General features: G+C 33.9%; 3 protein-coding genes across 3 annotated transcripts; all 3 read left to right on the top strand.

Moving 5' to 3' along the window:
- The first annotated feature begins 509 nt into the window (after window positions 1-509).
- On the top strand, window positions 510-1,231 carry LOC109004984 (FCS-Like Zinc finger 17-like). Its single transcript, XM_018983718.2, has 2 exons — window positions 510-836; window positions 997-1,231. The coding sequence occupies exons 1-2, from the start codon at window positions 535-537 to the stop codon at window positions 1,220-1,222; spliced, it is 528 nt and encodes a 175-aa protein (XP_018839263.2). The 5' UTR covers window positions 510-534; the 3' UTR covers window positions 1,223-1,231.
- A 3,028-nt stretch (window positions 1,232-4,259) lies between these two features.
- Window positions 4,260-14,372, top strand: LOC109004980 (AT-rich interactive domain-containing protein 4-like). The gene is made up of 15 exons (XM_035683279.1): window positions 4,260-5,693; window positions 5,814-6,002; window positions 6,978-7,031; window positions 7,216-7,304; window positions 9,435-9,711; window positions 9,856-9,912; window positions 10,033-10,064; window positions 10,317-10,452; window positions 10,533-10,706; window positions 11,226-11,846; window positions 12,627-12,764; window positions 12,839-12,937; window positions 13,369-13,469; window positions 13,580-13,670; window positions 13,808-14,372. Exons 1-15 carry the CDS (start codon window positions 5,541-5,543, stop codon window positions 13,931-13,933), a joined length of 2,337 nt encoding a protein of 778 aa, XP_035539172.1. The 5' UTR covers window positions 4,260-5,540; the 3' UTR covers window positions 13,934-14,372.
- Window positions 14,373-14,995: 623 nt separating this feature from the next.
- Window positions 14,996-16,207, top strand: LOC109004923 (E3 ubiquitin-protein ligase RNF144A). Its single transcript, XM_018983624.2, has 2 exons — window positions 14,996-15,798; window positions 16,138-16,207. The coding sequence occupies exons 1-2, from the start codon at window positions 14,996-14,998 to the stop codon at window positions 16,205-16,207; spliced, it is 873 nt and encodes a 290-aa protein (XP_018839169.2).
- Window positions 16,208-27,817: the final 11,610 nt, after the last annotated feature.

Raw genomic sequence — 27,817 nt, forward strand, 5'->3', positions numbered from 1 at the left:
CGTTTTTCGCTTCTTTCACGTTTCTCATTAAAGTTTAGACCTAAGAAAATGTTGTGCCTTTTGGTGGGTCCAAACAAAACAAAACAAAAAAGCCCTAAAAAATGTCCAACTATGTTATCCTTGGGAAAGAGCATGCACTGCTAAACTCGGCCGATAAAGATTATAATGAGTAGTACTGCAGTTATAAAGTGATTATATAAAAATAATTTCATCAATTAACGTCGTTTTATATAATCCGTCAGATCTACTTTATAATAAAAATAATTTTATAATCTGATAAGCTAGATTAATGCACATCAATTTCTAGAATTATCTTTATATATTATTTTATAATTAGAGTATTTCTCTTGTAATATAGAACAATCAGAAGCAAAATGGAGCACGTAAGAAACTGAATAACAATAGTAAAACATGTTATTTTCTCCTTTTGACATTATTCTGAACTGTGTACAAAGAGCCTTTAAATGTCTCTCTCTCCTTCACTTCAGAACTCTCATCAAATTCCTCTCTCTCTCTCTCTCTCTGTTCATAAAAATGCTTCCAAGGTTATGGAGTCCTTTCAAGTTGGAGGATAAAGAGATCATCATCAATGGGGAGAGCATAAAAAATAAGTGCTCAAAAAATATTTCATTAGCTGTTGGGTTGCAAATCCTTGTACAGATTTCACATGGTGAATCCAATGTTCTTGTGAAATCTCATGCAATATCGAAAAGCCAACCAACATCTCAAGCGCGTGATCATGTTCAGACCAAATCTCTTGAATATTCTTGTTTTCTGAAAACATGTCGGTTATGCAGCAAGAAATTAAGCCCACATGAAGATGTATACATGTACAGGTAAACTCATCTATAAAGATCGATCATGTATATATTGTATTATAGAACTGTTTATAACTGATGAAAGTTCATTGCTTTTCCTAGAAGATCAAAATTTTTTAAATCGAGAAATCGTTTGGCTTGTGATTGTGAGCGTTTAATATATATTTCGTTAATGCAGGGGTGACCAAGGGTTTTGCAGTGTAAAGTGCCGCGACAGCCAAATAGTTTTGGATGAAATGAGAGAAGTAGAAAGTACTTCTACCAAGCAAATGCTATCACCTTATCATGGGCATCGTTGCAACAGTGGCCGGCGTGAGACTCAAATCCTCCTGCAGGAATTCCGTCAGCTACATGAGCGTAGGCCGAGGATCCGTTGTCAAGCAAATTGGGCAATAGTTTCATAGCCTCATTGCTCATACACTCACTCTATTTTACTATTGTTTTCAGGTGCAGATCGGAAGCAATGCACTGAATGTGTTGTGGTGTGGAGTGAGAATTTCTGAAAGAATATCTGTTGTAAATATTTTTGCTCTATTTGGTGTATAAATTATAAAACAAGTAGAAAGATTTTCACCCAAAAAGAAAAAGAGAAAGAAAATCAGTGCTTTTGTTTCCCTTTCGATTGCTGGATAAGCATCACTTTAGTTATCATTCTTGCCCGTCGCTTTCTTTCAGCTTCGTCTGTTACCATAAGGCCATAGCAAGTGGGCCGGCCTGAAAGATATACCGCTGCTTTCTTTTCTAATTTTTCAGCATTATCGATGCTTTGATGTTTGCAGCAGCAGCTTCTTTGTCTAGTTAGACAAAAAGGGCAGTAGTTTTATAGCATTGTTTCATAGTTGGCAGAGAGAGAGAGCTCCTGCTGATCCCATTTGTCATGACAATAACGTTGTATTTGTCATATTGATCTGTAAATTAGGCTGGTTTGATAAAGCGATCATCTCACATTATTACAATTTTTTTAAATTCTCACACAAAATATAATAAATAGTATGAACTTGGAATGAAAATCATGTAAACACTTTGATCTTTTGCTCATCCGATGAAAATCTAATCTTCTATCAAGGAAATGTAGCAAGAGCTGAATTGATTATGCATTGAGTTCGAAAGGCAGATAATGTTCAATCCTATGAGCAAGGTCTTTGGTTCAGTTTTTAGACAATTGATGATTTAATATAGTATGTAACTAAAAAGATTTGTCGAGAGTTTTACTTGGATTTCACTTATCATTATTTTGAGTTAGTTTTTATATCTAAGATGATTCTATTAGGAAATTAACTTGTTTATTAACATAGATTAGTTCGATTTTAGAAAACTTAGATAATGTTTTTGGATGTATGAGTTAAAATGGTGAAAATTAGGTATTGTTGTGCCATCAATATCAGTCTCTCTTCTTTAATCCACGACACTCACAAATTCACGCTAATCCTTCCTTCATAATCCCTAGCTATGACTAGCTCGGATAAAAGAGAGTTCCGTATAGGCAAGCTCATTCATTGCCTGCTACACAAAGAAAGGAACTATTTTTTTTTTTTAGATTACTCACAATAGATTCTTCATTTTATATTTTAAAATACATCATTAAAATTTATTTTTTCTATTTTACATACTGACTTTTACAATATATCATACATCAGCTTATCTATTTTTTCTTTATATCATTTAAATATTATACTTGTTAATTTTTTTATTCATTATAACAATTTTCTCTAATTACTAATGATATCATCATATCTTTTGATATTTGGAATATCTGATCATATACAATATCATATAATTATGTTCTATTTTAAATTAATCCAAATTTATAAGCTAAATCAAAATATAAATTAATTTAAAAAATAAGATATTTTGTTTGCATTCGAAAAATAGTTCACTTGAAAATATGGAATTGTTATTTGAAAGAAACTCAAAAGCTAAAAATCATTATTTGAGCAAAACTCGGTGCCTAGGGTGTTATTTGAGAGAAACACAGAGTCTTTGACGCTAAACAAATAAGAAAGTGTGGGAGAGAGAGAGAGAGAGGAGGTCTAAAATGAAGATAAAAGATTTTGAAGAAATGGAAAAACCAGACAACGAGAGATAAATTAATTAAAAATGTTTTACATGAATGAACAGTTCCCTCTAGATGTAGCGGGATCACTGTAGCAAAATAGAAAATAAAGATGAAATACAACATCTATTGTAGGTCATTCTTGAACAAATTTCTTCATATTTTAAAGAAAAATATATTATAGAGCATCTATTGAGAATGCTCTAAGCTAAATCTCACCGCATATTTGCTCATCGATCTTCCATACACAAACATATAAGGATTTGTTTTTATATAAGTATTAGGTTTACAAGGATATATAATTTTAAGAAGATGTGGTAGTTAAATCTGTATTACACTAAAAAAAAAATTATAATCTAAAAGGTACATCAAGTAACGATGTTATTTGTATTTTTCTTTATATCAAATAATTCTTTATTTTTATGGGAGGAAATAAGGACTATAAAAATGGTTGGTTTGGTTACACAAAATTAAATTATTTTATCTCATCTCATATGATATAATCATTATAATTTTTTTAAATTCTCACACAAAATATAATAAATAATTCAATTTTTTCAAAATTTAAAATAAAAATAATGTTAAAAAATAATATTATAATAATATTTTATTCAACTTTTAATAAAACATCACATCTCATCTCATTTGAACTGCGTAACCAAACAATACCTAACTTAACCGATTTAGATTGAGAGATGAGTCGAGTCATTTTATTACTATTTATAACTTTTAACTCATAAATCTTATTACTATTCGCAACTTATTTTATCTCTCAATATCTGTCAATCCAAACGGGTAAGGCTTTCTTCCTCTTCGGCTTTTTCAAACCGTGAGAATGAGCAAAGAATGGTGCTATACAGATTACTAAGCCGAATCCATATAATTTTGAATACAAGTGATCATAACGTACTCCAGAGCCTGCTAGTGAGTAGATGCACCGCATGAAGCCTTTTCTTGATAAGTGGTATAAAGTGCTCTCTATGTTGCCAATTTTCTTGCAAGATTTCGATTCAACACGTGCAGAAAACTCAACTTTCATTACCAAAACCAGCAAGATATCGCTGAGGAATGCTGTTCGATGACACTTACGTAGTATTGCTGTTAATTCTACATATCATCTTACTACAAATTTTTCACGTTTCTTTGATGAAGTTATAACGAGTTTTAGGAGAGAAGAAGAAGAACAAGAAGAGCCCATAAAAATAAAAATTAAAAAACGGAAGGAACAAGAAGAGGAGCCAAAACTCGGCCAATGGCTGTGCAATTGCGATTAGTTATCAACCCTGCAACTTACGGCATTTTCCACGAGTTGTACAATTAAAGCTGACTTTTTGAATTTTTTTTGTCGTTATTAATTTCCACAGAGAGAGAGAGAGAGAGAGAGAGAGAGAGAGTGGTGATGGACTGGACACTGGAGTTTCGAAACAAAGGGGAGCAGGCCTCGTGTAGCCGAACGAAGATCAAAAAGAAGCATGAAAATGAACATACAAAAAAAGAAAGAAACGTAGGACTACGGGTAAAACTAGTAAATAAATCCGAGGTTCTGTTTGACTTTTAATCTATCTATTGGAGAACTGACTACGTCGTTACATTCACGAAGTCCGAATCTTTTGGCCACCCACTTAATGCAAATTATCCCGAAAACTTTTATCTCTATGGATTTTAGGTCCTACTATTCGTTTGGTTCGATTACTTAGAAGAAAAGAGAACCTTACCGACGAGTACTTGTTTAATTATTTGTTCACAAAAAATACATCTTTGGATTTTTTTTTGGTTTCTGTTTCCTATGAGAGCTTTTACTTTATGTGTTCGTCAAAGGGCCTTATAGTTGTAATCTCTGTCGCCCTCTTTTATTTCTTTTCCTTAGTTTTGATGTTTGACCTGAGGTTAGATTTGTCTGACTCATACTGTTTTAACACTTGAGAATAATATAATCTGATTTTGGGCTTTTGATTGTTTTTCTTTCGTGGAGTGTAAATTGGGATATAAAAAAAAAGTTCTTATTTTTATAGATTCATTTTTTCGAAATAAAAAATTTGAGAAGTGAATTTTAAGGGCCTAGGGTTACCTTTTTCTTACTTTGCTTGTCCATTCAGTGCTTGTTTATGATTCTACAAGCCGCGGACTCACTTGGATCATCGATGTTTCTCGATTCCCCCTTCTGGGTAGTTGAAGACCTTTAATCCCCGGATGGGTCGGTGGGTTTTCTGTTTTATCGTCTGAAGGGGTGAGTTTTCCTCCTTATCCGATCTGGGTCTTGGCTATTTCCTCGGTTTTGATAGCTTTCGGCATTGAAAATTGAGGGCTTTTCAACATTTTATTCGATCAGTGGTAGAAAATTGATTAATTTTGCTCATATCTCCATGATAAGGATATAGGGTTTGATTTGCTTCGGTTCTGGATTCCCTGGCCTTTTAGTGTTTGGGTGGTGAATTCTGGCTTGGTGGCTGGGATTTGGGTTGTTTGCTTGCTTAGATTTTTAGGATCTGCTTGTGGGTCTTGATGGGTTGTGGGCGGATTCTCCTTTGGGGTGGAAATTGGTGCAGAGTTTGAATCAAGTGGGTGTCATGATTTCGGGTTCCAAGTGTTCTGTAAGAAGCTTGTGAGGCTTTTTGGCATAAGAGAATTGGTGGTTCTACTCTCCCGGAAAGAGAATACTAGCATTGTGAATGATGGTTCATCCTCAAGGCGCTTCAAAACAGACATGTAGTCTTCTTGCTGTTACCTGTGGGAAATTTTCGGAAGATAAACTCAAGAAGGATGCTGCAGAGGATGAGCCCAGATATCCTTTTCCTGAATTGGCGTCTTCTGGACGTTTGGAGGTGCAATATTGGATTTTTGGTTGTAAATTTTCTGTTATTAATTTCAGAAATGAATTGTGTTACACATGCTTATATTCATTGTTGACTCTTTTTACTATAGTTCTCACTCTCCGTGTGCAGGTTCAGACTCTGACCAATCCAAGCAAAGATGAGTTCTGTAGGACCCTGGAATCATATAGACCGAGTATTGTTTACTTGCAAGGAGTGCAACTCGAGAATGATGAAGTTGGGCGTCTGGTGTGGCAAGGTGTTGACATGTCCACCCCAGAAGTTATATCTGAGATCTTTGCCACCACATTGCCTACCGCAGTATGTGATATATCTAAATTGAGCATGTTAAGTGCATTCTTTATGTACATACCTCTTTCTCTTCCTTTTTTTTTTGTTTTCCGCCACTGGGGGGTGGTGTCGGAGTGAGCTTGCCACAAGTGGTCATTGCATTACTCTGTTTCCTTTTCCATTTTAGGGCTGGTGACTTAGTTGGTACATGCATCTCATTATCTCCTCCTCTCAGTTCCCCATATGACTGTTTTTATCTTTTTTTTCTACTGTGGACATTAAAGCTTCATGCATAGTGAATTTCTGCATAACAATCATCGAACGCTGGGACATTTGGTTAATAGTGTCAGGCAGGTACTGCAAGACTGCTCAAGCTCTTGTATGTTGTCAGAACTCCGGTTTGCAACAATATCTTAGATTGTTATTTTCAGAGACATTCGTGCTTGGATTAATAGGATTGAGTTTTTAGTTCTGAATTTTATACTCCACCTGTGTAGTCATATGTCAGTATGTGCTAAATTAAGCTTTTGAGAAATATATGTTATCTCTTACTGTGTCTGTTGGATAAATATTGAGATGGAAAAAATGGAAGGCTTGTGGAAGAAAGAGAAGTGATTATAGAGTAAAAAAAAACATTGAAATTGCACTTATGCTCCTTAATCATCTGAATTAAAATAAAAGAATTATTACTTATAAAAAACAAGCTGAATTAACAAAATGTAGTAGTGAAAAGAACTTTGTAAAGAATTGGTCACTGAGTTTTCATTATAATAAGAAAATAGAGCAAAGGCAAGACAATTAGTAAGAAATCAGTAGGAATGCTGTAAGTTCAGATAAATTGGAAGCATGTTCACGGATAATTTGCATGGTTCTCCATGGTCTTATCTTGTTGCTTAAACTCCATGCTGATTATTCCCATTTTACCACTTCTATTTTTCAAATTTTGTTGAAAGTCATGTGGGTATGTTGACTTATGATCTGATTTAAGCTTTGATGTGCGTGCAGGTTTATTTGGAGATCCCAAATGGAGACAAATTAGCAGAGGTGCTTCACTCAAAGGTGAGTTAATGGAATTTTGATCATGCCTTCAGGTGTTCACCACTAATGGTTATCTAATAGCGAATAAGTTTAGTGTCAGCTGCTTAGCTTTGAGTTCTAGAGGTGCTAGCTTGCGTTTCAATGGTTTAACATAATTTTAGTTCATCGAAAATTTAATTAAAATCGGGGTGCTTCACTTTTGCAGGGGATTCCTTATGTGATATATTGGAAGAATGCAATTTCTTATTATGCTGCTTGCCATTTTCGTCATGCATTATTTTCGGTGGTACAAAGGTATATTATCTTATTCCTTTAATCAAAAGGGGGCAGGATCATTTTAATCAAAAGTACACTTTCAAATCTACCCACCTACTACCTATCATTATTCCCTTTACCGGCGAGTGTAGCGGGTCGACTTGAGAAATTACAGAGAGAGTTTCTGTGGGGGGGCTTAGGTGAGGAGTTTAAATTCCACCTAGTTAAATGGGAGATAGTATGTCGTCCTATCTCCAATGGAGGTTTGGGTGTCAGAAATTTGAGGTTGTTTAACCGGGCATTACTTGGCAAATGGTTGTGGCGATATACTAAGGAACCAGAAGCCTTATGGAAGACTGTGATCGAGAGCAAATATGGTGTTTTAGGGAAGGGGTGGTGTACTAGAGAAGTTGGAGGAGCTCCTGGTATGGGGCTATGGAAACATATTAGAAGAGGATGGGTAGTCTTCCATCGTCACACTAGATTGCAATTAGGGACAGGTTCTAAGATCGGATTTTGGAAGGATGCGTGGTGTAATAACAGTGTTCTTCAAGATCTGTTTCCGTCTCTTTTCTTAATTGCAAGTACTAAAGATGCCACAGTGGCGGAGGTTATGGAAGTTTCAGGTGGAAACATCCATTGGAATATCAATTTCAACCGAGCGGCACAGGATTGGGAGATGGAGAGTTTTGTTGATTTTTATAGCCTCCTTTATTCTATTCGTCCAAACATCCAGCAGGAAGATGGGTTGTGGTGGTGTCCTGCAAGGAATGGGGTGTTTTCTGTTCGCTCTTTTTATAAGGTTCTCACACAAGTTTCAGAGATACAGTTTCCCTGGAAAAAGCTTTGGCGTCATAAGGCTCCTCCCAAAGCCTCTTTCTTTGTGTGGACAGCATCGTTGGGTAAGATTCTCACCACGGATAATCTAAGAAAGAGGAGGATTATTATTGCAGACTGGTGTTGTATGTGTAAAAGTGGGGGTGAGTCGGTAAATCATTTACTTTTACACTGTGAGATAGCCAGGACTCTTTGGGACGAGGTGTTTAAAAAGATGGAGTTAATGTGGGTTATGCCGCAAACAGTTTTGGAGGTATTGGCTTGCTGGGCTTCGATTCATGGGGTGAGACAAATCAAAGCAGTTTGGAAGATGATCCCCATTTGTATTATGTGGTGTCTATGGCAAGAGCGCAATGAGAGGACATTTGAGGACAAAGAGAGAACTTTAGAGGAGCTTAAAATGTTTTTCTTTAGGACTCTTTGTACTTGGGCCATTGCAATAGACTTTAATGGCATGGACCTTCATGTTTTCCTAGTTTCTAATATGCCTACATAATTAGGGCATTTTCTCTGTATTCGACAGTTGGTATATTAATAAATTCTTGTTTTACTTATCAAAAAAAAAAAAAAAAAAAATATTATCTTTACTGAGTAGGTGCATGGTGAGGTTTATCTCTGCAATTTTTGAGGCAATGTATGAACAAAAATTTCCGTGTGCATGCTTGGAGGCAAGATAAATAATCTCGTTGTGGAACAGAACTACTCTCTCTATGAAGTGTCAGACTATATGTATGAAGTTTGTGGTGTGCATTTGTGCACACGCTTGCATGTTCTTGAGACTGTCAAGATATATATATTTTTTATTGGCACTGGGTGTCCGAGTACAAAGTCCCAACTGATCCTGGGGGTGCACAGCCCTCAGTAACGAGTTTCCCGCAAGTGCACCTTGGGCAATTCACATTTGATCCTGATTAAGCCTTTGAGCTTTGTTTTTGGTTGTTGTGCTTGTTTGCTATATGGGTCAATTTGATCCTGATTAAGCCTGTGAGCTTTGTTTAGAGAACTGTGAGCTTGCCCATTTGACCCCTCCGCCTACATGGGGTGGGGGGGAGTTTGGTTTGAAATCCTCTATTTTGCATCTGGGACATTGATCTCCATATATTTATACTACTACTACCACCATCTACTGAGATGGGCCATGTTTCATGGATGATGCTGATTAAATGTGTTTAACTCTTGCAAGGGATTCACAGGCTGCTTTGTGTCTTCTTATTTTATTTTCGTTATTGGAGGGGGAGTGTTTTCAAGGCCTTAAATAATAATAATAATAATAAGAGTTAGATAATATGATATGAGCTTGACATGGCGTTTCATTTATCTGTTGGATTGCAGTTCATCAACTCATACATGGGATGCTTTCCAACTTGCACGAGCTTCCTTCAGGCTCTACTGTGTAAGAAACAACTATGTCCTTCCTAATAACAGCCATAAAGTTACTGGTGAGTTGGGGCCATTCCTTATAGGGGATCGATTGAAAATCAGTGTCGATCCCCCTGAGATAGATGCAGAGGGAGATGATGAAAGTTCTTCAGGTACTCTACCTGCCATAAAGATACACGATGATGATGTGAGCTTAAGGTTTCTTGTTTGTGGAGTGCCTTGCACATTGGTAAGCTGGGTTGGATCTCTCTTTATCACTCTATATTGGTTCTTCATCACTTACGAACATCTGCACATCACTGCAGACCAAACACAGCCATCCACCCACATATATATTTGTTCATAGTATACTTTTTGAACAATTTCCTTTCAGGATGCATGCATGCTAGAATCATTGGCAGATGGCCTCAATGCCCTCTTGAACATTGAAGTAAGTGATGATTGTTTGTCTGTACGAGTCTTATCTGCATGTTTTTGGTATCATCTTTTCAGTTCAAGAAGGTTTCAGTTCTCTCTTTTCTTTCTCACTTTGTTCTTTATGTTGTTTCAGCTACGTGGGAGCAAACTTCACGGCAAATTTAGGTATATATGGTGCCTTTATAATTCTTCAGAGTTGTTAAAAATCTTTTGGTTACTGTCAACTTAATCTTCTAAACTATAAGATTATGCCCTTGCTTGCAAAAGAGATACTTATGCCCTTGTCTGTGAGAAAACCTACAGATACTGGTGTTGTGTTTTTTTCTTGATATGATGCTTTCTGGGGTTTTGAACTTCATAAAAGATGTTTTAATATTTGACATTCTAATATGTTGATACATCTACAATGTGGTTTAGTGCCCCTCCACCGCCACTTCAGGCAGGGACTTTTTCTCGTGGTGTAGTTACCATGCGATGCGATGTGACAACCAGCAGTTGTGCCCACATCTCATTTCTGGTGTCTGGAAGTGCGCAAACTTGCTTTGATGATCAGGTAATATGAACACATTTCTGTGACAAGGTTTTGGTATAGGAGATGTGAAATCTCATAATTGTTGAATTATTGATCTTCAGCTCCTGGAGAATCATATAAAGAACGAAATTATTGAGAAGAGTCAACCAGTTCATACAGTGCCTGACGGTGAGGAAAACAAAATTACATTCTCTGAGCCTCGTAGATCTGTTTCAATTGCCTGTGGGGCAACAGTATTTGAAGTTGGCATGAAGGTCCCTACGTGGGCTTCACAGGTTTTTCTACTAACACCCTTTCCCTCCCCCAACCCCCCGCACCCAATTTTTTTAAGCATTATGACTTTCCTTACCGAGTTGCAGGAGTTTTGCTCTCTTTACCATGCCCCAAATGCCAAGCTTTATACACTATTCATATGAACATAATTCCTAAATGTTAGAATGTCAGCTTGCTGGTAAATTGGCTTGTTAAAAGTCGAAGCATAGTATAATTAACTCGGACCTTGACATGAAATGATTGCTGGTAAATTGGCTTGTTAAATTCTTTGGATATTTTGAAGTGGTGACAATTTAATCCTTGTGGTAAACCCTGGGAAAACAAATAGAAATTCAGCTTTTGAAGTTCAATTTTTTTTGGCTTTTTATAAATTGGAGTATCTACAAAGCCACCTGTACAACAAATCTGAATCTGTTTCAGAGGAATATATATATATATTAAACGCACTTACTCTGTTGACTGAATTTGATGCAGCCAGCCCTGGATATTTGTTACCATGCTGCTTGTGGTTGTGTTTTCAGGTTTTGAGGCAGTTAGCCCCAGATGTTTCGTATCGTAGTTTAGTTGCACTTGGCATTGCCAGCATCCAGGGATTGCCTGTTGCTTCTTTCGAGAGAGATGATGCGGAGCGTTTACTCTTTTTCTATCCAAGGCACGGGAAAGATACCTGCATGGACAATTTAATTTTTAGCAGTCCCCCAAGTTGGTTGAGACCACCTGCTCCCAGTCGAAAGAAATCTGAACCAAGACAAGAAACTACACCTACATCTCATGATGGTGTCTCTAGTAAGATTATTGATGAAGAGAGCAAGGTCACTGGATTGAGGAATGGGGCTAGCATGCCCTTACTCCCTGCTAGGAAACGACTGAAGGTTGCTGCAATGAGACCTATTCCTCATGTTCGGCACCATAAAATGACACCATTTTCGGGAATGTCCGAGGCAGATGGGCATGATGGAGGCCAAGTTAAGGCTAATTTGCCGGTTGTTGTCCCTACAAAGCATAGTATTGTAGGATCAACTCCTACAACACAACGAAGATCATATTCGAGCACATCTCAGTCTAAGCAGATCATTTCCTTGAATCCACTACCTCTGAAGAAACATGGGTGTGGTAGAAGTCCAATGCATAATTGTTCTGAGGTAAGTTGTCTAATTTGTTTCACCAAATCACCAAAAGTTTGGCTGTCAAAAGTGGTTGTTTTGGAATTCCATTTTTCCTGTTCTCACATATTTCTTTAGGTTAAAGGAAGAAATGAGAAATATACAGTTTTTTTTTATTGGCAACAAGTGTTCGGAACAAAGCCCCGACTAATCTGGGGCTGCACAGGCCCTTGGCAAGAAATTTACAAAGAAATGATATTTTTAATTTATCTTCCTGGGCCATGTCTTTTGTGTTTTTTGATAAACCTCTGATTACTTCTAAAAAAATCATAATCTCTATGGTAAGAAGTTAAGGCTTCTTTACCTCATAACTTCTTGGTAAATGGACTCTAAATTAATAGATCAAAACCATATGATACACGCCTTTGAGATAAAGTGGCTTTTCACATGTCTGCTAGAAAACCAAATGGAAGTGCTGTGTCCTTCAAAGTTTAATTCAAATCAAAGATGCCTCTGAAATGAAGAGAAGACTTCTTAAATAATGGTTGCCTTAATGACTTCTGTTGATTGAAGAATACTTGTCCTATTTGAATGCACCTCATCTATTCCTACTGTAGTCAATATTTGTAATATATAAGCCCTTACCCCTAGAACGTGTGTTACGTGATAGTCAGATCCTTAGGAAATAAGTTCTGCTGATTCATTATTCCCAAAGTAGGTTTTAGATTTCTTCTTCATTAAAAAAAAAATCTTATGCCTTTTGGGAACGGTCTAATAAGTGTCATTTTATTGTTTTTGTCATTTATTATTCTCTTGTAGGAGGAGTTTCTGAAGGATGTGATGCAGTTTCTAATCCTTCGAGGACACAGTCGACTTATACCTCAAGGTGGGCTTGCTGAGTTTCCAGATGCCATACTTAATGGGAAGCGTCTTGACCTCTACAACTTATACAAAGAGGTTGGTTCATTGCATTTTTCTAGTTAGTGAGAATTTTGTAGAATTTGTTACTGAAACATTTGAGGTGCTCTTAGGTGGTTACAAGAGGAGGCTTTCATGTTGGCAACGGTATCAATTGGAAAGGGCAGATCTTTTCAAAGATGCATAATTACACTATGACGAATAGAATGACAGTATGCCCTGCAATCCTTTCTCAGATCTTTCTACCTGACTTTTAGATATTTAAGGATAGTTCACAGTTTGCGACAGAAGGAAAAGGGAAAAGGATGGTAAACAGGTAGGGGTATGGGATGGAAGGAATGCTTACTCCTAGAGTGGTTAGGATTCCTAAATCAGTCTAAATAAAGTATTCATTGGTGATAACTTGTAACGAGCATATTTAGAATCTATATGATGAGTAGTTTAATAGTTGATCGCATATTACCTATGAAAAATCAAGTAAATTATAATACTCATGAAAAATTTTATGGACCTTTTTTACTTTTTTATGTTTAAGGGTTACTCTTGTATGCTCCTTTTGTACGTGTCAAATATTTGTTTGCTTATTAATAAATTTATAAAAAAAAAAATTCATTTGATTTAGGTAATCTATATGTTTTGACAGGGAGTTGGCAATACGCTAAAGAGACACTATGAAACTTACCTTCTAGAATACGAATTGGCTCATGATGATGTAGATGGGGAGTGTTGCCTGCTATGCCACAGGTTATTACTTTTTTCTTTCTCCTTTTGATTTTTCCCTGCTGAAATGGTATGTAAAGATGTTTATGTTAAACAAGTGGTTGCTGACAATGGAAGTGTGGACTGTTTAACAGTAGTGCAGCAGGGGATTGGGTGAATTGTGGCATATGTGGCGAGTGGGCCCACTTTGGCTGTGACAGAAGGCAGGGTCTTGGTGCTTTTAAGGTATTAGAAAAGCATACCCTTTGAATAATATCAAGTCCATACCTTTTGTACATGAATATGCAGGCGGAGTGGATCCATCAAAAGTTGGTGTTTCATTTTTAAAAATATTGTTGTGATAATTTGTTTCCAACTTGCAGGATTATGCAAAAACAGATGGGCTGGAATACATATGTCCACATTGTAGCATTACAAATTTTAAGAAGAAACCACAGAAAGTCGGAAACGGATTTCCTCAAGGCTTAATGGTATCAAGACCGCTGTGATTCAGTTTTGCATCTCTTCTTTTGTTTTTTCCCCTGTTTGGCTCACTAGTTTTAGGCTTTCTTTTCCTTATATCATGTTCATGAGAGACTGAATTTATTCGGCTGTCGGGGTTAGATGTACTTACTATGATCTCATCCATTTTCATCGGAAGTAAATTAGGAGGATTGTGGGGGAAACCACAAGAAGTACTAGAGAAATGAAATGGAGCTTAGTAGTTGCTGGCATGACATCAAAAGTACGGGTTTATATATTTCTTTTTACTTTTTTAGTGGGGCAGAGAGTCTTTAGGGTGGAGGGATACCCTTGATTGGGAAGGGTGGTTGTACAATATTCGAATACTCCATTGAACATTTAACTGATGTAGCTTAACGAGGATAAGGGAGATATCCCTTGAACAATTTAGATTATCCAAAATATATATATATATTATATATTTCATCTGGCTTCTTCTTTATTTTTTTATTTTTTATGAGATTCATATGTGATTGGCAAAAACCACTCACCAGAAGAACTCCTGCTTGGAATTTGGCATAACGGAAACGTTATTTTTATTATTTATTGAACATGGCACTAAGCCAGTGTTTGGGGACATGTCTAAGCAACTATACTTTGTTCAAAGTTGAAACCAGACGATCTTCTGTTGATAACAAGCTAGCACGCCCCTAATGCAAACAAGCATATGACAACAGATTCAATATCTTGATCATAACAGACTCGAAATGCTTGTGTTGACAACAAGCATGCACATGTCCCGAAAGAAGAGAGAATTTGGAACGAAAAAGAGAAGAAAATGTAAGCAGCAAGGACAGGTAGGGAGCCTTTCCAGATTCCTAGATATGCATGGGGAAGCGTTTTAAACTATCAAATTCATATACAACTTAAACGTTTCAAGCACCAATATCAATCTATATATCCAGAATACTAGACGATCGAGACGTCCCTCCAGATCCCCTAGACTGGAGGTTCATGTATATAGATAAAAACAAAATGAATTCGAAGAATCAGAGTGATATGAGATATCTCCTCAATTCAAGTTCCTCAGGGAAAATCTAGAAGGAAAAATGGCAGGAAGCTCGTCCTCTAATAACATTCTCTTTGTCGATGATTTCTACTTCTCAGCTCTCTGTGACGATGAAGAATTATTTCCAATCTCTGATGAAAAATACGCGCAAGAGTTACAGTTCCAAGAGGCTCTCATGTCCTCAGTATTATATTCAACAACCAATAGCGAGTCATCAGGAGTGGAGCAGGAAGAGAATCCCTCTCCCACGAATAAATTTAAAGCCAAGGAAAAAGAAACCGGTCAATCTTCTCAAAGCTTCTGCACCATTTGCATGGACGGGAAACAGACCGAAGAAATGTTCAGAAACAGCAACTGCAGTCACTCGTTCTGTGCCGACTGCATTGGCTCATATGTTGCAGTAAAGATACAGGAAAGTATATCAATGGTGAAGTGCCCTGATCCGAAATGCAAAGGTCTCTTGGAGCTCCATTCTTGCCGTTCCATTATTCCGAAAGAAGTGCTTGATCGATGGGAAGATGCCCTTTGTGAGTCCTTAGTTCTTGGGTCGCAGAAATTTTACTGCCCCTTCAAGGACTGTTCGGCAATGTTAGTCGATGATGGAGAAGATCAGGCAGTTTCTTCCTCGGAGTGTCCCAATTGTCATAGACTGTTCTGTGCACAGTGCAAGGTACCATGGCATGCAGGAATTGAATGTGTGGAATTTCAGAAACTAAGTAAAGACGAAAGGGAGAGGGAAGATATAATGGTGATGGAGCTTGCTAAGAAAAAGAATTGGAAAAGATGTCCCCGTTGCAAATTCTACGTTGAAAAGGTGAAGGGCTGCTTGCACATTGCATGCAGGTTTGTATATAATATAATAATTTTGTATATCTCTATATTTTCAAGTCAGTATAGAGATCAATATATTCATTATTCAATATTAGAAGTCACTCCAAATCATGATCTCATCGAAAACTCTCTAGATGATGAATTAATTTCTTATATATATATATATATATATATATATATAAATATATTGCATAGAATTAAGATTATATATGGATGCATGATGATCATAAGCCTGCATATATAATGAAGATGACGGGATATTTAATTGGCATCATGAGTTGATCAGTTTTATATATTTTTTCTTCCGTTAATTATTGTTGTATTTACTTTGTCGTTATATTTTATTTTCAGGTGTGGTTTTCACTTTTGCTATGGCTGCGGATCCTTATGGAGTGAAGTGCACTTATGCTTACAAATTTAATTAAGTATGATTTTCATTTTGATGATCAGGAAATTAACAAATATTACCTGAATCATCGCAAATAGATTAATTAGCTTTTTAATTCTCAGCTGTGTTTTTGAGCCAAGATGATATTATATATATATATATATATATATATGCAATAACTAATTGGGATTCAATGTTTGTCTGAAGTACTTGTTCTTCTGATCTCACTCATGATGATACGTCGGGGGTCCATAGTTGTCAATTTGCTGACAATTACAAATGAAGTACTCATCATGAACATACTATTTATAATAATCTATTCCAAAATTATCAATTTCTCTGTTCTTTTTGTATAATCTATTATATATTATGATTTGCAAAGTTAAATACGCCCATCAATATGCAGATCATTAAGTGGCATCTTCCGGTGATATATTCTAGTTAATATATTAAATAGAGTAATGTTAAGTATAAATCTCAGACGTGGAAGGTTCGTGCAAACTTTTTATAAAAAAAAGTTATATCCCACTTAAAAAAGGGTTATCTTTTAGCAAAAACTAATCAAATTTAGTCTGATGATCGTGATGAAGATCAATATGGAAGATATATGCATGAACCTTCTTCAATTTAAACTACCCTAACTTTGATCTGTTTATGAACACCTTTAAATTGTAAAGAGCAATCCTTTCAGAGGCTTAAAGATCAGTACCGTGGCAGTAAAAATAAAAGCTTTCCTAGATCAACTTTTAGCTATCAAATCTTTGGACTCTTCCTCCGTTTTACTATTTTACTACAAAGAGAGCAATAGTCAATCGATCGACCTCCTTTTCACCGTATCTTTCTTAATGGCAATGGGACAGAACGAGCACAAGCATCATATGCATGCATGGCAATGGAACGTCGACGATCCGTTTCAAATTCAAAGCTACAAGAACACAGATCGATGCAACTTTTTTGAGTACTTGAATTTATGACATATTGTCAGATTATATTGACATGTTTGTGTTGGCTCTGTTTCAGCAAACGGAGAGATAGAATGTGGGAACCTATGTGGGCTAGATGGAACTTAAGAATCCTACTTACAAAAATCAGAATTCTGCCCTAGCTTGTTACTCACATATATTGCGGTTTTATCCTTCCTTTTTCACCTTTCCTCAATAATACGATGCTTGACAAATCTCGATTGTTATACAGTAATTACATTTTAGTAAGTCATACAACATCATGTAACATCAAGGCATGCAATAATTGAAACCATAATGTGTTGTGAAATGTTATGCAAAACACACACACCAACGATGACAAATATAGTAAAAGTAACACAATCAAGAACACGGCACACAATATACGTGGTTCGACAAATTGATAATGTCCACAGAGCTGCATAAATCTTATTAACTAGAGGAGATTATAATTACTCAATCTCAATTCATACTTTCTAGGACTTTTTGCTCTATCACACAATATACACTCACAAGACAGTTGTTCTCTCTCAAAATATGTTTAAGGCCGTCTAACATAAGTCTAATATGATATATTTATAGTGAGTGGCGCTGGAAACCTAAACTGGCAAAAACTGAATACTTCTCTCGAGCGGAGTGTCGAGCGCGATTCGAGCAAACAGTCAAATGAACATTGGCTCAAGCAGAGTGTCGAATGAACACTAAGGTTTCTATCTCGCTTGAATAGAATGTCGAGCACGATTCGAGCAAACTTCTCTTACTTGAGCTTCGCTCGAGCGGTATGTCGAGCAACGTCAAGCAAACTTTGGCTCAAGTCAATTGTCGAGCCAACTTTCAACTAACACTTTTTCAACTCCAAAACCAATCTCCACATATACCCCAACACGATGCACCAGGACGCGAATAACAACATTAATTTCTAAGCAAGTAATACATTGTGAGGAATAATGTTGCATAGGGTCCATGCATTAACCATAATGCAGGGCTGCTTATTTAAGTCAAATTTTTTATAGTGCATATATCTGTACGTTGTTGCTAATAATGCAAAATCTCGTTGTATATAATGCTAATCATTTGTCTAATTGCCTACTAGTTGATTTTCCAATATGGTCATACTAAAACACATGCCAAAAGGGCTAACAATAGAGATGGATGGTCATGCATGTTTGGCCGACATAATTTGCTCATGCATCTGTGCTGTGTGAACAAAGCTTATCACAATTAGGAAAATTCCTCAACATGTAATGCAATCATCATAAGAATGGCATGAAACACACAAAAGGCATATATATATATATAATTAATTATTGATGAAAATGACAAAGATTCAAGGCCCCAACTAAAAGCCATATCCTGCAAGAATATGGCAAGGCAATATCAGGAATTGCAAGGGTGAATGGGAGAGATTTTCCAAAGAGATGTTACCTGTAGGGCACCAAACCGCCGGGCCTTTCATGTTGATTAAAAGATATGCACCTCCGATATAGGCTACCCACCATTCACTTGGCGTCTAGAATTGGCCAAATTCGGAATGGAACTCGAGGAGGAATTGGAAAAGTGGAGGATGGGGAGGACGGGGAGGAGGTGAGTTGGAAGTGTGTTTGTCGGAATCACAATAGATGTATCACATGCAAGATGTCTTGTGCTTGATTTTTCTCTAAAAATGATAAAAGATGGAGACTGTCACCAACGACTTTGAATGAGGAGGAGACAAACCTTTGGATGAGGCGACAAATCAAAGGGCCTTTCGACGAAGGTTCAATCCAGTGGAGGAGAAATGCGAAGGGGTCGAATCTATGGATGAGGAATCAAAGCCAGGGAGAAGGTGAGTTTTAGTTGCAAGAATGGAGTGGATATAACAAATCAAGGTTTGAGAAGATGGAGAAGAGAAGGGGATCGGAATTTCTGTCTGAGCACGGTGAGGTGTGTGGGAATGGAAGATAAAATCTTCAGTGTTGAAATTTGCGTTTTGGTTTTCAAGGGCTTAAGAAAGACAATTTGGTGCATTAGATATATATGCTGTTAAAACACAATCTTCCAATGGAGAAAAACGTCGCAAACTAATTGTTTTTATTGCGATGAACTATTTCGACACAATAGAGTAATATATTGCTGCAAAAAGGGGATGAATACCCATAAAATCATAACAGTGGAAGTTGCTGTACAAAGCGACCGACAAATTCAAAGTCATTGCAAATAGTATGCTATGGCGGCGATTTCTATTACAATGAAAAAAAGTTCGACGCAATAACCCTATTTTCTTATAGTGAATCTAACTCGCACTTGGATAGAATTGGTGGGGTAAACTTCATGGGCTAGACATCCGGCCCTTCAGTTTCAGTCAAAGCCTGTGAACCTTTTGGCAACTTGCAAACTCATCTTGCATCATAAAAATTACCGTAAAAAATGGCGAAAAAAATTAGAAGTTATTTGCAAATGTCAAAACTAAATCTCATGTAAGATAAGGTCTCACTTTTAATATATGGAAATATCTATTCATATGTTGATGTGGAGTATACACACTAAATACTATTAATGTGACATCATTTAATTTGTATTATATATATTTAAATTTTACAAATCAAATCATGTTACATCAATAACATGAATGATGCATTTTTCAGAGTAATACTAGATATTTTAAAAAGTAGTGGAATCTATCATTAAAAAATTAATTTTTAGTGTGATTTTCATATTTACTTACTTTTTCAAAAGGAGTGCACGATATTTCCGCACTCTACGATTGCAAATATCATTTCTCATTAATTAGAAGGAAAACAAACAAAGAAAGCGTGATGAGAAGAAACGGACATACCAACATGAGCAATCACCCTTGAGACCAGTGGCGGACTCCACATGTGGCTAGTACAGTCTCCAATTTGGAAAAAAAAAATATATTAGTCTTTTTATTATTTAATAAGATTATATTATCTTATATTGTGTTGGTTTTCTCTCTAAAACATTATCTTAACCTCCTCTACAAAATTATTTTGACTCAAAAATAGAATAAAAAATATTTTATTATAATTTTAGCTTTGCTCGGCCCCCTATAACAAATTTCTGGTTCCGCCACTGCTTGAGACCACATCACAGCACTCCTTTTAGTACAAGATTCTTTCTTTCATTGCATCAAATATACAAAAGAAAATGTTATAAACTGCATAATTAAATTATCATCGTCTCGATTAATGTGATAATAATTAAATCACTATTTGGAAATGTATATAAAAGTTGAAACATGATTGCTAAATGTTTATAAAATCATTAGATTTGGTTAATCACACTTAGTATTGGGTGATCAAAGAGGCTTATAAAATGTTTTAAGTTACATACAATCTTTGAGCTGATCTCCTAATTAATTATTATTGGCTAAATATTAAGCAAAATATCAATAAAATTGCAACCACGACAATAGGCCTAATTTCAGCTAAACCGGGTCATGCACAACAATATTGGGCCGGTTAGAAGTTCCAAGTTCAGTAACCTTGCTAACCATGGCCGGCAAACTGCATGGTTTATCTGAATAAGCCGGGCTGACAAAATATGGGCTGGCCTAGGTTGTAAAGCCCAATCAGTGGCTTAGCAACTGAACAAAAGAAGGCCCACAAACAATCACCATGCCTTCGGCAGTATTATATAGAAAGAATGAAACCTACCATTAAAAATTATATTTTTTTAACATGGATCTCGTATATACCTAAATTTTTTTAAAGAACTTACACACCCTAGCTAGAATTATCTAAGTCATTTTTCTATATATAGTATGCTATTTTTTTTTAAATAATAGTTAAAGTTGTGAGTACGCAAGTACTGCGTAATCATTTAAAAAAATAATTAAATACGAGACTCACGTGAAAAAAAAAATAATTTATTAATAATAAATTTCATTCTTTTTTAAAACGACTATATAATATTTATACACTTTATAACAATATATAATATTATTATTATTATTATTTGGTCGTCTTGATGCTTCACGTACAGCTTCATCAGCAACAGTTGTGTGACATTGATTTTTGACAGCCAAAATAATGTCAATTCGTGTAGGCCAGCAAGAACCAAATCTGTGGAAGATATTCTTCAGAATCTAACCATATCATTCCAATATTAATGCAATTTCATTTCCAAATAATTAAGAATAATTTTATATACAATCGTGAAATACGTAAATATTATATAATTATTTAAATAAAAAATAGAATGTAGTATTAAAAAATTAATTTTTTTTTTATGAATATTATATTTTTTTTATTTATTTTAAAATGATTACGTGACGATCGCACAATTCACAGTTATAAATATATTTTTTCAATAATTATAAAGCATTAATCGAGCATCCAAAAACAACATTAACGCGTCTGAAACGATAACTGAAATTTATTGCCCATTTTACAGATAAATCAATAGCTGCCTACCTTGCCTTGCCTTTCCTGGGGAAATATTAAATGCGCGCATGCAGGCGATCCGAAAGGCGATATATCATATGCTCATATATATTTATATGCAGTATTAATCCAAGTTGCCTGAGTTCAACTGTTAAATTATGAGATATATATAATACTTCAACTATATAGCTAGAAAGGTAATTAATTCATATTATAGGTGTTGTCCAATGTATATGAAATTAGTATTAAAAAATACAGCATCTTGATAAGGTACGTAACAGCTAGCTAGCTAGCTTTAATTAATGATGTAATTAATTAGCTCTACATGATCATAAGATTAAAACGAAACGATCGATATATAGATCAGTCCTCGATGATATATAATTTCTTTGTTTTTTTTTTTAGGAAATTATAGTTGTAATTATGATAATGTAAGTACTGCGTAATTATTTTGAAATAAATAAATAAATACGAAATTTATATAAAAAAATTTAATTTTTTAATAATAGATTCTATTCTTTTTCAAAATGATTATATAATATTTATACATTTTATGACTATATATGATATTATTATTTATTATTATTATTATTTAGAGAAATATTTGTAGCTTTCACGTTTGGTACAACATATGATGCTTACCTACCACCTAATTCCGTGTTGATCAACAATCCTAATCAAGTGGACTGTGGATGAATATTTCTTTTCTCTCAAACACAATTCCGTGAAGACACCCAGTCGCTGGTACTAATCTGTATATATAGCAAGTGTTGCACTAGCGTGCCACTTGCAAGTGACCGCTAGTGCAAAATTAGTTTTTTTTTTTTTAATCTAATTTTTTTATTTACATTTTTTTATTATTTTTAAATATTTTAAAAAAATAAAAAAATATATCAATATATTTAAAATGAGTAGTGATAAACACACAACACTTTGTACAACACTTTTCACAACACATATTATAAAATAAGGGTATTTTTGTAAAGTGATGTTAGTTTTATAAGGTATTTTACAAAAATATCCTTCCTTTTAAAACATTATTGTAGAAAGTATTGTATAAAGTGTTGTGTATTTTTCATTTTTTATTTAAAATTATTTTTTTAATTATTAAGTAAAAAGAAAAAGATTTAACAAACAGTCACACTAAGCGGTATAATTAGAGCGGCAGACTAGAAACCCATATATTATATAAATATAAATATAAATATATATATCAAAAAATCTTCATAATTTTTTAATACTCTACACTCTATATTATTTTTAATTTTTATTATTTTTTTCTTTTATCAAATATTTATTATATGAATGAATAGAAAATTTGAAATAATTTAAAAAGAATAAACTCAAAAAAAAATTTAAAATTTTAAAAAAATATAAAATATGAAATGTAATAAAAATTATGTAACAAAAACTCTATATATATAAAATATATATATTATAATATGCCAATATCATATGCATGCATCATGGTGCTTGAGCTATTGAGACAGTCAATTACGGCAAACACAAAAGCAGCATATCCGTACGTATGGCACATGAATGATGAGTCACTGCAGACATTACTTGTCCACTCGATGCCTCCTAAGTCTCCCCCAAATATATATTATTTTTGCTAATACGAAATGTGGAATGGAATTTATTACTGTTTTTGAGAGTTTTAAATAAATAAATAAAAATAGATAAATATATCAAATAAGTTTTACAGTATTTATTAAATATTCAATAAATATTATAAAGTTTGTTTCACGGACTACCTGTAGCTCACATCTCTAATATTTGATGTTAAAGTTAAAATAAAAACGTAGACAGTAAAAATAATATTAATCCATCAACCATACGCGATGTTTGTCAATAATTGACTTGTCACTTTAAAAAAAAAGAAAAGGAAATATCATCATTCATTTATTTATCAAGATAAACTTACATCTATAATCAAATACATATAAAAATATTCTCATATCAATCATTCATAACTCTACTAGTATACTACTAGATTGGTTTAGACTTCATTACTAATGATACTCTCTACAAATAAATATCTAAAAAACAACATTTTGTCTAAACAAAAACCCAATCTTATCATTCATAGAAATTGAGGATTCAAACTATATGGACAAACTATCTAAGAGACGGACTCCTTTTTTTACTTTTACTATACAATAAGGAAAATGAGAACGAAAAAAGATAGACTACAGTTTAGACCAATTTCTATAGACATTGACGGCACGTGAATGTAATAAGTTTGTCTCTTTTTAGTCATAAAAGTCAAATCTGAAAGATCTGATGGTGGTGGTGATTCGGTGCATGGCGCGTGAGAACCACGCGCAGTTGTGAGCAACACATGAGGATCACTACAGTTTAGACCAATTTCTATAGACATTGACGGCACGTGAATGTAATAAGTTTGTCTCTTTTTAGTCATAAAAGTCAAATCTGAAAGATCTGATGGTGGTGGTGATTCGGTGCATGGCGCGTGAGAACCACGCGCAGTTGTGAGCAACACATGAGGATCACGTGCAGTGAATTCAGCAAAATTGTCACTATCTTTCAATTGATTTGCGGTTTGAAAATCTTTTTGTGCTATGCGTGTCTCTCGAATGTTGTCGAAAAACTGTAGATCCGATTTTTTCGATTTTGAATGAAGAAAAATCAACTAAGAAATGAGAGAATGAGAGTGAAAAACGAAGAAATGAGAAAATGAGATGGAGAATGAGAAGGAGGGGGCCGGCAAATTCAAATTTAAAGGTTGTTTTTTTTTTTTAGAATTAGATTTTTTTTTAGAGTGAGGTTTTATTGATAAATCTAATAATTGACTTGTCACTTGGCAATATGTTTAGATTTTTAATAATATCTATTAAAAGCTAGGCCAAAGTTGAATAAGGACACTCATGCCCTTAAAATTATGTACAACTTGTCATTGAGATTTGAGATAGAGATAAATTAAGGATTGTAGCAAAATATAGGAAAATGATGGTAGTTAGTATAATCAAGTACTATTTTTTTTTATTTTTTTATCGTTTTCGATCTGTCCAAACATTTTGATTCTACTATAGTTAATTATTTAAAAATTAAAAATTAATTATAAATCAAATCAAATGGTTTGGAAAGAAAACGTTAAAACATTGGCACATCGATCGGAACAAAGTTTTTGCAACTTGCAACAAAGTAAAACGATTGATAAATATTCGCACCAAAACGTACAAGTACTTGTAAAATTATATGAGAGGCCCATTAAAAAAAGGTGACGCACACTAAAAGGCAAACCGCCTCAAGCTTCCATTATTCAAAGTGTGATCCATCTGTATATAAGCTGCTTTTTTGTTCAATTAATCATTTATAACATATATAGTTCCACGCAATTAAAAAAAATATATTATTATTTTAAGATCTCTAAACCATACACTATTTACGTAACATAATCTAATTTAGAAAATTTGACCACTTATTGCAGGCAAGTTTAAATAAACTTATACCTAATAAAATGAAGAAAAAAGGCGTTAGGAACTTAGGCTACAACCTACCTACTTAGAAAAATATTACAATTTTTTAAGTTTGTTTCAACTCATCTCATCTTATCATATGTTATATCATCTCATCTCATATTTTCTCAACAACCAAGCACCATTCAAAATTTTTTCAATTTTTCTATATAATTATTACAATTTTCAAAACTTTCAAACAAAATTAAAAAAAAATCCAATATTTCTAAATTTTAAAATAAAAATAATATTAAAATTTATATTTTAAGATTATAATATTTTTGTTAAAATTTATTCTCTTATTTTTAAAAACTCTATAAAATATCTTAATTTAAATTATTTTATTATTATTTATATATTTTTTATCTGAACTAATCTTATCTAATTTAATGAGATTTTAACGTGTGATGAAGATTTTTTAGAATAATATCTCTCAACACTAGATTAAACGGATAAAATAGGCTGGGATATTCAAATTACACGCCAGAGGGTAGCCACTAGCCATCCCAAAAAAAAAAACCAAGGAATACGGATCTGCTAAATATTCATAATCAGGCGTGGTTGACCCCACAGGTCTCTACGGGCCCTACCTTTCCACCTTTTAATATTTAACCTTTTTTTCAAAACTTTGTCGTTTTGTGTTTTTTGATTATCTATCTATCTCAAAGCCCACATGGATGGCGTCGACATGATTTTGGGTGCATGAACCTCCTCTTGTTCTTTTTTTTTATTTTTTTGATAACTGTACCATAACGTAATATTGTAACCTGACCTGACTTCCCACATTACGTTACATTCCGCACCCTCCAATTGACCGGATTTTACTCGCCTTTACTTTTGGGGATGGGATTATTGCGCTGGTCCACCCGGCGGTAAAAATTATGCGTATAAAAGATTCCTCCCTCAGGCATTCATCATTTTCTTTTCCTTCCCAGGTTACCCTTTTTGCCTTTATTTATTTACTAACTTGCCATTCTACTGCTCCACCTTTCACCATCGCTCTCTATCAATATCCCACTACGTATCATTCGGATTACATCCTCCATCTCACCCTTTCTTAGCAAAAACAAAATAAATAATGATAATTGACATAATGTCGACAGAAGAAAATATTTTTGTTAGGATTTGAATTTTATAATAATCATTTATTATAAAAATTGAGATTGTTTTGGTGATTGACTTTGTTTAAAAAAGAACATTTAATTCTAGAGCACTGTTCAGTGTTACTGCTAGTTGCAAAATCATTTTTTATTTTATTTTTCAATTCGTATTTTTTTAATATATTTTAATATTTTTAAAAAATAAAAAAATATATCAATATATTTAAAATTACTTTTTTCATCATTTAGTAAAAAAAAAAAATCACCTAACGATATGTTTGGGGCGGCATAGTAAACTTTTTCTTAATTCTATAAAAAGTACATTTGGATCTTTAGGCATTTATGAAGCATTGGCATTGGTTTCATCAAAATTATCTCTAAAATTTGATGAAAAGTACATGATTTTTATAAATCCAAAACTTTCCTAACCATAACTTCACATTGAATTAGTCATTGAATTCATCAAAATAATAATATAATATTATTTTTTTAATAAAAATATTTTTATTTTTTTTCATATTTTACAATTACACTAATCATATGTTGATTAATAATTTAATTTGATTCTTACATTATTATTACAAGACGGTTGGAGATTAAACGTGAATAAAAAAGATCTTTAGAGATTAAAAGTGAATAAAAAATAGATTTGATGAATTAATAGTAGACCTTCAAATTTGAAGAAACCTATAGATTTACTGTAACTCAAAGTTTCACATTTATCTATTTGACTAATCTAATGCAGCCCTATTTTGATAAAATTCATCAAATTTTATATTTGACTAAGCTTTTAATAAACCCAATGCTAATACTCTAAGGCTTGATTTAGATACTTGAAAATATCTTAAATATTTTCAAAATATCTTACTATTATTTATTTATGGGACCAATGGTCCCAACAAATATTATTTAATGAACTGATGGGGTGCATTTTTAGAGTTTTCTTTTCTTTTCTTTCAAGTATTTGTTTTTTACCATTTTTAAATACTTTTTTTTATAAAAAATATATAAATTAAATAATCTTTAATTTATTAATTATTAAATAAAAAATAAAAAAAATATATCGGTCAAACCATTGATAGTCCATCGGTTGAATAGTATTTCACATTTATTATTAATTTTTACCTAATACTTTTCAGTTTTCACCTACTCTGGCTTGAAGAGATTCTAATGCGCATTGGGTACCAAAATGTAACTGCATGTTTTGTACGTACGGTCTCTGACTTGTTAGGAAGAAGCAAAGCCTGTCTAATCACCCTTCCTTTCTTCCTGCGTCAAAATCGATTCATTTTCACCAACTACATATATACATATTATATATTCACTGAATTGATCAAATCAGAGAGAAAATGGAAGCCAGATGAATCTTGATCATTCTAGAATGATCTCCAGATCTGGGTGATGCGCTGTCGGTAGAAATTGAATGCATATACATATCTATAGTAATAAATAAATGACGATAGAGATAAACAGTAAAATTATCGTTATCCATATATCATAATTTTTTTTTCTTGTTTTTTAGGTATTTTATCTTTTTTATCCTTTTCTTTTTATTTTTTATTCTTTTGTATCTATTTACGTAAGGATGATTTAGGAGACGTTTGGATTTACAGGACATCTCAACTCATTTCAACTCATTTTATTACTATTCAGTAATTTTAACTCACAAATCTCACTATTATTTACAACTCATCTCATTACTATTCACAATCCATCT

Source organism: Juglans regia, chromosome 12 (genome assembly GCF_001411555.2).
Source record: "Juglans regia cultivar Chandler chromosome 12, Walnut 2.0, whole genome shotgun sequence".
Taxonomy (NCBI): Eukaryota; Viridiplantae; Streptophyta; class Magnoliopsida; order Fagales; family Juglandaceae; genus Juglans; species Juglans regia.